The sequence below is a fragment of the Durio zibethinus genome, chromosome 20 (assembly GCF_047325235.1).
Source record: "Durio zibethinus cultivar Kanyao isolate XHJ-2024 chromosome 20, ASM4732523v1, whole genome shotgun sequence".
Classification (NCBI taxonomy): Eukaryota; Viridiplantae; Streptophyta; class Magnoliopsida; order Malvales; family Malvaceae; genus Durio; species Durio zibethinus.
The window spans coordinates 7,629,189-7,640,010 of record NC_143181.1 but is presented as its reverse complement, the minus strand read 5'-3'; the positions used below and the strand labels follow the sequence as shown (position 1 = coordinate 7,640,010).

Genomic DNA, 10,822 nt, shown 5'->3' with positions numbered 1-10,822 from the left:
TGAAAATGCTTACAGTTGCCGGGACGACCCAAGATTTAGTGGATCACAGTCCACGATGATATAAACCCAAACAGGACTGGTTCAGCTTACAATCAGATTAATACTATGAGCAATTTTGACCGAAAAAAGGTTTAATTTATGCAACGAATGCGACAGCGCCTTCCTCAACTATCATTGCAGTCGGGAAACAATATAAACTCGGACGGTTACTTCAGGTTGATCACATGGCAAGTGGCATCCCACCACGTTGCCATCATCCAAAAGGATCAAATCGTCAAATCAATTCACAGTCGTCCCCTAAACTCACCAATCCGTCATCCTAGCATCTCCCCTCCTCCCCCTAAAGAAAACCGAGTCAAACACTCCCAATCGGAATACTTTTCGGCAACTCAGAAAAAATAATCCAAGCGCCTCACACGGGCTCTTCAGTCTCCCTGATCCCAACAGAATAACAAACCCCAAAAAGTTCAACAAAATCAAAATCCCCAAATATCCCAAACCCTAGACAAAACAACATCGAGGAGACTGAAATTTTCTACGACTGAATCTCTTGGTAAAGAGAAAAAGTGTGGCCGAATATGGCGTCGTCGAAAGTAATGCCAACTTCGAATTCGAGAAATCCGGATCTCTCCCGACGCTCTACTACTTCTTCCTCTACAAAATCCCAACCTTTCACCGATCAAAACAACAACAGTTTAAGCTCGACGATGACGGTCGACGGCATCCTCCGAAACGTTTACTCAGCCGCGCCCACGACGGAGACGACTCTGGTTGACGCTTCCATTACTCTAATGGACACTCCGATTCCTACTGCCGTTGCCGACAATTCCGAAGTTTCTCAGGATCAAACCGTCGCGGATTGTAATAATAATGTGGCGAAAAGTGTGGACGAGGTTTGGAGGGAAATAGTGTCTGGCGAGAGGAAAGAGATTACCATGAAAGAGGAAGCGTCCGACGAGATGATGACGTTGGAGGATTTCTTGGCGAAGGCTAGTGCAGTGGAGGAAGCGGCGGCCGGAGCAACGGCGGAGGTTAAGGTGCATCCGGATAGATTGAGTGGTGGAGTCTACGCGTTTGATCCGGTGGGTGGGAGTTCGTTTCAAATTCTTGATAAGATTGAGGGGTCAATTGTTGGGTTGGGGAACGGGATGGAAGTGATTGGAAGTGGAGGAGGTGGAGGCAGGGCGAAGAGAGGAAGAGAGGTTTTGATGGAGCCGCTAGATAAGGCGGCGCAGCAGCGGCAGAGGAGGATGATTAAGAACAGGGAATCAGCGGCCCGGTCTAGGGAAAGGAAGCAGGTCTAAAATTGGTTGAATTATTTTGATTGAATTATGGCAATGTTAATGTATTTTTTTTCTTTAAAAATTTGGTGTTTTATTTTTCTCTCTTAATTGTAGGCATACCAAGTTGAATTGGAGTCATTAGCAGTGAAGCTGGAAGAGGAGAACGAGTGGCTGTTGAAAGAAAAGGTATTGAATTTTGTTTTCAATTTTGATTACCTTTGGTTCTATGATTTTAGAATAATGGTCAAGAACGGGTAGTTTTTCCTATAAATTACTTGCTAAAGGTGGAAAGTTTCTTGTTTCTCAAAATAGTACTTTGTGGCTTGTTCTCAGTGTAGTTGCAATTGACCTCATCTGGTAGAGGAGACGTTAGCATTACCTGCCATTGAAAGGATTGTGTATTAGAGCTAGGAGCTCCTATTTGGATCAACTTTTATTTGCAAACTTCCCAAAGTTGATAATGATTATACTTATTTGTTAAGCAGTCCAAAAACATAACTTGTTTTGGAAATAAGGGATTGCTCCCCCCCCCCTCCCCCCCCCAAAAAAAAAAAAATTAAAGCACATATTTTCGTATTCTAAATTTCACTCATTATATGGTTATGTGTAAATCATGATTGATCACTTAACTTTAACCAGACGAAAACATTTAGGAAGTAATGAGTTGCATTAAGTAATGTGAGTAGGAAGATGGGGTTTGTGTGTGTTGGTGTGTATAAGTGGCCTGATGCATTTGGCAAGAGCAAGTTTCATTGTAATCCCTTGAATTTACTTGCTCTCTCCATCTGTAGTCTTTGTTGGATTTGGTTAGCAATCAATTCACTGTATAAGTTCTAGGGCTAATTGTAAGTTATAATCTCATTTTGTGGTGTTCCTTCACTTAGCAATCTCACTTCATATTTCAGCGTCAAGTGTTTTATAGAAAATATACTTTATTTGCTATCAGTTATGAAAATTTCTGCTATATATTGTGTTTACAGTCCAGCTGGTCCTTTATTATATATAGGCATATGGGTGCATCCTGTACAGCTTTATGTAATCAAATGTACAAATTTAGCATTTTCAAGAGCTTAACATGATTAAATTCACTGTAAAATGCATGTATCAACATACAGGCTGCTTCGATGTTTGGTGCTGAAGATAGCTTGAATTTGAATTCTCTGGATTTTGCGATTGTTGCGTACACCCAATTTAGCCAATCATTGGTAGTTGTTTTATTTATACGGCTAAGTATTGGCTCCCTCAATCATGGTCATTTATGTCTCATTTCGTCCAGTGTCTCCATGTCTTATGTTACCTGAGGATATGGCCAAGGGCAGTTATTCAAGCACTTTCACACATGCATCCAGACAAACTTGCATACATATACCACACTTAAAAATGAAACATTTATTTCAATGCAGGATATATCTTGCACTTGTGCACATTACATAAGTCATATTTTATCCAAAGCAGGACATTTCTTGCTCTTCTTATGCATGTCTTGTATGAGGTGTTAAACCAAGCACTTGGAAGGAACTAACTTAGTTTTACCTTTAACCATCTTGTTTCATGTATATTTTTTGTTTTCATTGTCTGGGTCCCTAGTCCTGACTGCTTAAATTCCCTAGTGCTGACTGTGTAAATTTGAGGCTTTCTTTCTATCCTTTGTTTCGTAGCTACAAATATTCTTTCATTAAACTTTTTATTTTCAGTTAAAAGTAGGCTGCTAAGAAAAAATTTATTGGAGCTTATAACTAATTAATATTACTGTTTTATTTATTGACAACAGTTGTGAGTTTTCTTGTCCATAAATTACTATTATTACAGTATCTGGACAGTCTAGTAACATGATAATGGTAATGGTGAGATAAAACTAAATACTAAAGGGAGAAATCCTGTGGTTTTCTCTGACATTTCTAGTTGTTAACTAACTCACTAATCATTTTTCGATCATTTATGAGAGGAACTAAGCCAACAGGACACATGGCTTTGTGTATTAAGGTTTACGGCTGCTAATCATATTTCATGTATTATAAATAAGTTTGTATGTAAATAAACTTAAAACATACAATAAGCTGAGCAGTCTATTTTTCCATATATTGTAATTATTTTCTTGCTTATTCCATCTGCGGGGTCATACGACCCTTTCTAGTGTATGCTTGCTTTCATGCTGACTGCTAATTGTATGCTTTTCATGTGGTTTCTTTTCTCCTAAGTGGTCATTTTGTATGTAGCCATTTTACTTCACTAAATTGGATCTTTGATTGCTATTGCATACTTTTATGTTCACCCAATGTTTCTTTATAGCTGGGACCACACTGCCCTCCACCTCCGATCTTCCAAGAAAAATAAATGAATAAGGGATTCCATTAGCATTTGCACTAGCAAATATGGTTCTGTAAATAGATTGTGTACTTTAGCACATTGGAGAGCTTTTAGTCAACATGAAATTATATTTTACACAACAAAAGATCTAATTTTTAGGACTACTATCTTATATAGGAAGCGAATGCTCACATTTTATTTTATTTTATTAGTTTTTTATTTGCCCATACTGTATTTCCATGTTAATGCATTGCAACATTTTTTATTTCACCAGTTTTTTATTGTGTATATTTTTGTCTAATTGATATTGTTTACTTGCAGGCTGAGAGGACTAAGGAAAGATTTAAGCTGGTAATAAACTGCTGCTTTTATTACAGAATTAAGTTGTAGATTAATGGTTAATTAGATTCAATGGGATTGGTCAAAATAAAGAAATAGTTTGATCTTTATTGTAGCTGGAACAGACAATAAACCTAAAAATAATTAATAGGAAATTAAAGAGGAAAGGTTTTAAGAATAAACTCTTGCACTAAATATGTAGGATTCTGTTGTTAAATAAAGTTGAAATTAGTAAGAACGGAAATGAAAGGGTGGGGCAGGAGATGGCAGGGGAGGGGAGGCAAGTAAGGATATCTATGACTTAGGTATTGCCATATTGGGGGCTACATTTTGCTATTGGTCTTGCATTTTATTTTGTCAAGGAGCGTTACTAATGTGCTTCGCGATAGAGTGGGAGGATTTTGTCCTTGAAGTCAGTGAGGCAAGAGGCTTTTCTTTAGAATATGCTGTGGCCTAAATTTATGAGTAAACATGGGAAACAAATTAAGAAATGAATGAATCTAGGGAAATAAAGTAATCGGTTTCTAATCTTAAAAGATTATTTTCAGTTGTACTTTCTGCAGCAAAACATGAAACTAACTGTGTGGCTCCCAACCCTGAGGTTTCCATAATGTTATAAGTTTCATTGTTACATTCTTAAAATTAAAATGTTCAAAGAACTTTGAACTTTTCCTTTTTGTCTTTCTAACAAGTAATGTAATTTTATCTAAATTTGTAGGTAAGTGTATCTATTTCTGGGTGAGGAATTTTGTGACTGTCACTGTTCAATGAGTCAACGGTTACCTGTTGTTTAAATGCATAACTTGGCTTTAGTATTTGTTTTAGTTCTCAAACAATACCAGAGTGGGAAATGCAGTTATGAATGACAGAGAATACTGCAATAAGTTGGGCCTATTAAGTTCTGAAATAGTTGCTTATCATGTTGATTTGTACTGCAGCTCGTGGAGAAGGTGGTTCCAGTAGTGGAGCACCGAAGACCACCTCGTGTGCTCCGTAGAGTTCGTTCTTTGCAATGGTAGATATTATTTTCTTGATATGTGAGTTAGACGGAAAGGCAAACACCTAATCTGACATGGAGGAGGAAAGTAGGAGATAACATAAAGGGAGGACACCATTAAATTTAATAAAGGGAGGACACCATTAAATTTATCTTCTTTTGAATAGTTATTCCAAGCTGGTGACAGTTATGGTTCTTAATGTGTAAACAAAGTGAAAAGGAATTATAGCCTGAACCAGGGAAGGAAAATTTCCGTATTACTGAATAGAAGATTTGTGGCCAAGGAATGTAGATGGTTTATATAGCTAGTGATTGGTTGTTCCTCCTGCGGCTGATGTGCATTTGGGAACATAGGGTTCTGGAGTGTATTTATGTGGTGGCAACTTAAGGCAGCCCCTTGAAAGAAATATAGAAAGACAAGTAGTGATCTGTTTATATTAATTGTAGCTTTGCTTTCTGATTACATTGTTGGAAATTATGTGCATGAATGAATGATGCTAGTGTTTGAAAAAGGCTGTATTTTGATGCTTCTTCCGTCTTTGCCTCTTTGGGATGCTTTTTCAATACTAATCGCCGGGCCCTGGGCTATTTTACCCGGATGAAGATTATGTTAACCGAGTGCTTAAAGATGATAAAATATTATTTATACCAATAATTTTTTGGTATAAAAAAATTATAATTAAATATTAAATTTTTAATTTTAGATTTGTAGAAAAAAATTAAATTTTAAATTTACAAAAAATTCGTTGATAGTTAATATTGTAAATTTTAATATGTTAAAATATACATTATTTAATATAATAATTTGCTCAAAACCCAATTAAGAAAACACTTTATTATTACTTAATTGGTAATGTAAAAACATTTATTTGTGTGGCATGCAATTGCTAGTGTAACTTGTACGTTTTTATTGATTATTATCTTCTGCAAATATTTTAGTCTTATTAACCCAAAAAAAAAAAAGATATAGTCTTGTAGTTTTGTTTAGGTGCGTTTGTCATTGTCGATTTGTCGTTTAATCTTTGTCTTCGTTGCCGTATTTGCAGTCCTTTTGTAGTTTGATATTGGTTTGGCCCACTTCGAAAGTCACAAACTGTACTAAGGCTGCTGTAGTTTGTCGGCTTTTGTTTATTTGTTTATTTGTTGTCGTTGTTGTTTTTTTTTTTTTTATTATGTGTGCTCGACAGCTCGAGTTACCTTCTTTTCTCAATTCCAATGGACGCACATCCAAACAAATCGTTTTGCTCGACCATAATTTTGATCAACATGAAAGGAATAAATTTCATAATTTATGTAGAGATATGATAAAGATCCAAGTGTCTAATAGTATAAATTAAAGTCGATGAAATTGATCAAAATCTAAAAATTAATTTGAATTTTAATTCGTTTTAATTTGATTTAATAAAAAATTAATAATTTAAATTTAAAATAAATTAAAATCAAACAATTGAAATGAAATTAATTTAATTTTAAAATTTAATAATTTAAATTTAAAATAATCAGAATTTACACATGTTATTAATGTTTCTCATCTCGGATACCAGTCCGTTTGTGACTTTGCATAAATCAAAAGGGGGGGGGGAGGGGGACACAAGAAACCTGAAAATGGATTTTCTATATTAAGTTGGATATTCATATTTCCCTGGATTATAGACAAAGCATCTAATTTGTCCATAATGAGTGAAACTGGACCACAGCCAATTAATTAATAGTACAAACTCAAAGAAGGAACTATACACTGTCTCAAGATCAGAGGTGACACTCCAATCTACACTGTGAGATTGACACATCATTTTGCTGTAGTTTTCATGGATGCTAAGTACAAAACACATTGAGGCATGCAATATACTACTTTCTAGCCTTTTAACAATTGAATGAATTCTTAACCAAAATAGAATATTGCATCATTTGCTTTCATTTCAGTCTTTAATCTGGACAATTCTGTTGGTTGATTTTCACAAAGTGTCTCCTCTCTCCTATTAAGAAGAGATTTGTTTCTGTTAGGAGTTTAAATATGAATATATAAATTTAATAATTTATTCATTTATATTATATTTGTTTTTTATCAAATTATAAAGATTATTATTCATAATTCATGTCATACAGTTAAATATAAAATATATTTTTAATATATTATAAATAATTATTTGAAAAAGTAGAAGAAAGATAATCACTGAAGTAATCATTTTAGAATAATAATCCCCATCATTTTACATTTTACAAGAGGAATCCCAAATTCCATTGGCCAATTGTTTATTTTATCTTTTTCTTTTTTAAGTTAAAGAGGTCAGTTTTTTCCACAAATAAAAGCATGCTACCTTAGACTGTGTAAAATAATACAAGCCCACACAGCCTCCAATAATACATCCATGTCTGTCATCCATTCGAACTCTTGCCAATGAAAAGCCAAACACATCTGACATTATTCCCTCCTTCCCTCTCCAGTCTTCTCCACACATTTTTCAAAAGTTTTCTTTTTTTTTTTTTTTTTTTATCTTGCTCAACAATCACCAAAGTAGAAAAAAAAAATCACTCGAAGGAGCAGAAGCCAGGGAGAAAATAAAGAAAGTACAAAGGTCTAAAGCCCCTTTAAGCTAAATCCTTAATCATTTCCCCCTTCACATACCTCAAAGCTGAAGAGTGAAGAGTTCATGAAGATCTTCTCCATGTTAATCTTCCTCATTTCTCTCATCTTCCCATTTTTCTTAGCCTCTCAGTCCGCAACAATCCTGGTGGATGGTGTTTCAGAGTGGAAAAATCCCAGTGTTCATGTAGGAGACTCAATAAGTAAGTGCACTTTAAAACAAAACACCAACAAGTTTAAAGATTTTTAATTACCAACTGACATTATTCCTCGGCTTTTTTTTTTTTTAATATCTCCTCAGTTTTCAATCACAAGTATCAGTACAAGCTCTATATTTTCCAGAACAAAAATGCCTTCAATCTCTGCAATTTCACCCAAGCTACACTTCTCACCAAACCCAACTCCACCTCCTATGCGGTATGTCACTCCCTGTCTCTATCAAAATTCAACAGCTTTTATTTCAGGAATATTGGTTTTAAACTACTTGTTTTGACGCGTTTTCTTTGCAATCTTTTTCAATTGGTACTTCTAAATTGGTCATGATAACCACTTCTTTTCTTACAAATATTATAATTAGCTTCAAGGTTCTGTTTTTAGTTCTGTCATCTGAGTGACTTTTCTTGGATTCCTCAAGGCTGAGAAAGAAAAAGAAAAAGTACTAATTTTCCAATCAACTTTCTTTATACAATGTGCAGTGGCACCCTTCTCGACCTGGTTTCTTCTACTTTACTTTCAACAATGGCTCTCTCAAAACATGCCAAGGCTCTCAAAAGCTCTCCATAAAAGTCACTCCGATGTTGCCTTCAGAAAATGCGACCACCCCATCGCCTGAAATACCCCCAGCAGCGGCTCCAGCACCAACTTCCGGTGGATCAGTTGTGTCATCTTCTCCAGCCTATCTATGGCCACTCAGGCCTCGCCAGGCGGTTTCACCAGCACCAAGTGCTAGCTCACCGGTAACAATACCAACTCTAGTACCAGATAAAGGTGGTGGCTTCCCTTTTATCAACAGTAACCCTGCAGTTCCATTGCCTACTGGGGAAGTTGATTCTGCTACTTTTCGCCCTTTGCCCATCTCTGATAATGGAAGACAGGTATGTTTTTTTTTTTTCTCTCTCTCTCTCTCTCTCTCAATGCATCGCTACCTAAATTAATATAAAGGATGTTGTTCATGTAATTTTAAGAGCATTCAATTTTTAACTTATTTTTAAAGTGATATTTGTATATCTATGTATCTCTATTCACGAAAATGATGAGGGTGTTATTTTGATGTGTTGGGTGGTTGCTGCAGGCAGTGATGGGGTTCCTTCCAGCAACAATGGCTCTATTTTCCGTGGCTTTCCTGGCGCTGTAAAAAGAGACTAAATTTGTTATAAATTAAAAATATATTTTGGAATAGAATTGAATTAAGTTGAGTGATTGGAGGGTAAAGTAGCTTTAAGGTCCATGATTATAGTAAGGTCATGCATGCACCCAGACCCTACTTCGGAATCATTGCCACTTTTGGTCTTTAGTTTTGCCATGCAATCGATTGCTTCTTCTACTTTTACTTTTTCTTATCTCTTCCTCACATTTCTTTTTAATTTTCCATCTTCAACAAAATTTAATTTGAATCACTGATCATTGCTTGTTTTTCTGACTTTTCTTTTTCATTTTCCTTTCGCCTTTTTTTATTAAACAAATCTGTTAGAGACCAAAATACTTGGTAGAGAGGTTCAGGCGGAGCCTTTATGGCTATTGACCACTGATCCGATCTGTCTATAAGACTGTAGCTTCTCATTAATCAAATCTATTTGACACAGCACATTCTCTAGCAAATCGTCTAACTGCCCTCTGCAACCCTTTCCAGTACACAACAGCAGAAACTCTCCCTAGTAACATTAATGCCTGAATGGCCTCCTTCAGAGGAGCTGCTCAAGTACCTGAGCAGCTCCTGCCTTAATTCGGAGTCAGACCCCACCATCAGTTTGCCAAGAACACTTGCCATCTGACCCTTGACTGTTTATGAACCTTGTGAATTAATTGCTGGTTGCATCTTGAAGCCGAGATTGTTTAATCCTCTCTAGTAGATCATTATTGAATACAAAAAACAGCATTGAGCTGAGGCATAACTACCCTGGATAGAGCATCAGCCACCACATTAATTGACCATTATCTTGAAAATTAGCTGAAATTCATATCCCGTTGTGCAAGTGCACATTATCACAAACAAGTAATAAAAGAGTAAGTGGAGTATGGTATTGAGATTAGAAATAAGTACCGAAATTAATACCCTCTAATCTTATTTGAATAATTCGAAAAGGAGTTTATGATGAGAAAAATAAGAAAAAGAAAACAGTAAACCAAAAAAAAGCAAATTTTAAATCAAGCAGACGAAAATTTCAAGTGATTAAATTCTAGGATTTTTGCCTTTGATTCTGACGATAACCTTTGATGCTGCATACTGACAACACTGTCGCCTTCTGACTTCTGAGATTTTAATCTGATCATTGGTTGCATTGTTCATACCTTTAACTCTAAATTTCAAGGCCACATGCTTCAACTTAAATTAGAATTAGAACAATGAGATTAGTGCCAGAAGAAACATATATTCTTGGCATAGAAGGTGATGGCCATGCTTAGTCTTTCAATTTGTGTGTAGGTGCAAAATTTCCCAAGCTCTGCAAATTTATCTGGCAAAAGAAACATTGAAATAAAATTTTTAAAAGAAATGGAACATTTAATTTTAGATCAATGCGGTTCTTACTTCTGAGAACAAAGTCCAAACCAGATAATTTAATTCTTGTGTTTCCAAAAGTTTGAGTTAAGCAACTTCCTTAAGTTAGGGATTTTTGCAGTAAATGCTTCATTAAAGTCAGTGCAACAATGATCATGGCATTTCAGTGACAATATGTCTACCAGCAAAATGCTGAATTATTCAGAGCTGTTCCAGATATTATAGGCTAATGAACTGATGAAGAACATAAATCATAAAAATCTGGTTTAATTTCATGCTGGTTCATGTTCAGAGTCTCTCAATGAGCCTACGTCATAAGCATAAATTGAACCAAAAACTAATAACCAAAAACCATTACTGAGCAATTATACAAAGGTAGGCAGATTCATAATTGTGAGCTTAATTTTTTTCTGGTAAGCATGCATGTATATTGACATTGTTTGAACTCTGAAAATGGTAAGATTTAACCCTGAATCGCAAAACTTTATTGGAGTCTAAAAAAGAGAATGTTCTGCACAAGTTAAAGGCAACTGTATAGAGCTTGGCATGAAAGAAGATACCCTTTTCCATGGCAACTAACTGAGAATGTATCAAAG

The 10,822-nt window shown here is 35.5% G+C and overlaps 2 protein-coding genes across 4 annotated transcripts; both read left to right on the top strand.

Moving 5' to 3' along the window:
* Positions 1-224: 224 nt before the first annotated feature.
* LOC111315717 (G-box-binding factor 4-like) lies at positions 225-5,438 on the top strand. Of its 3 annotated transcripts, none has more exons than XM_022917664.2 (4): positions 225-1,298; positions 1,398-1,469; positions 3,912-3,941; positions 4,868-5,438. In XM_022917664.2, exons 1-4 carry the CDS (start codon positions 579-581, stop codon positions 4,946-4,948), a joined length of 903 nt encoding a protein of 300 aa, XP_022773399.2. In that variant the 5' UTR covers positions 225-578; the 3' UTR covers positions 4,949-5,438. The 3 variants fall into 3 exon arrangements, with proteins under 3 accessions (XP_022773399.2, XP_022773401.1, XP_022773400.2); XM_022917666.2 differs by lacking the exon at positions 4,868-5,438 and adding an exon at positions 4,648-4,812 and having other exon boundaries at positions 375-1,298; XM_022917665.2 differs by lacking the exon at positions 3,912-3,941 and having other exon boundaries at positions 375-1,298.
* Positions 5,439-7,269: 1,831 nt separating this feature from the next.
* On the top strand, positions 7,270-9,059 carry LOC111315009 (uncharacterized). The gene is made up of 4 exons (XM_022916628.2): positions 7,270-7,713; positions 7,812-7,927; positions 8,206-8,604; positions 8,802-9,059. Exons 1-4 carry the CDS (start codon positions 7,578-7,580, stop codon positions 8,862-8,864), a joined length of 714 nt encoding a protein of 237 aa, XP_022772363.2. The 5' UTR covers positions 7,270-7,577; the 3' UTR covers positions 8,865-9,059.
* Positions 9,060-10,822: the final 1,763 nt, after the last annotated feature.

Coding starts and splice junctions, on each gene's coding strand:
- LOC111315717 (XM_022917664.2), top strand. CDS start 579: ATGGCGTCGTCGAAAGTAATGCCAACTTCGAATTCGAGAAATCCGGAT. Junction 1,470..3,911: donor AGTGGCTGTTGAAAGAAAAG/GTATTGAATTTT, acceptor GTTTACTTGCAG/GCTGAGAGGACTAAGGAAAG. Junction 3,942..4,867: donor CTAAGGAAAGATTTAAGCTG/GTAATAAACTGC, acceptor TTTGTACTGCAG/CTCGTGGAGAAGGTGGTTCC.
- LOC111315009 (XM_022916628.2), top strand. CDS start 7,578: ATGAAGATCTTCTCCATGTTAATCTTCCTCATTTCTCTCATCTTCCCA. Junction 7,714..7,811: donor TCATGTAGGAGACTCAATAA/GTAAGTGCACTT, acceptor ATATCTCCTCAG/TTTTCAATCACAAGTATCAG. Junction 7,928..8,205: donor CCAACTCCACCTCCTATGCG/GTATGTCACTCC, acceptor TACAATGTGCAG/TGGCACCCTTCTCGACCTGG.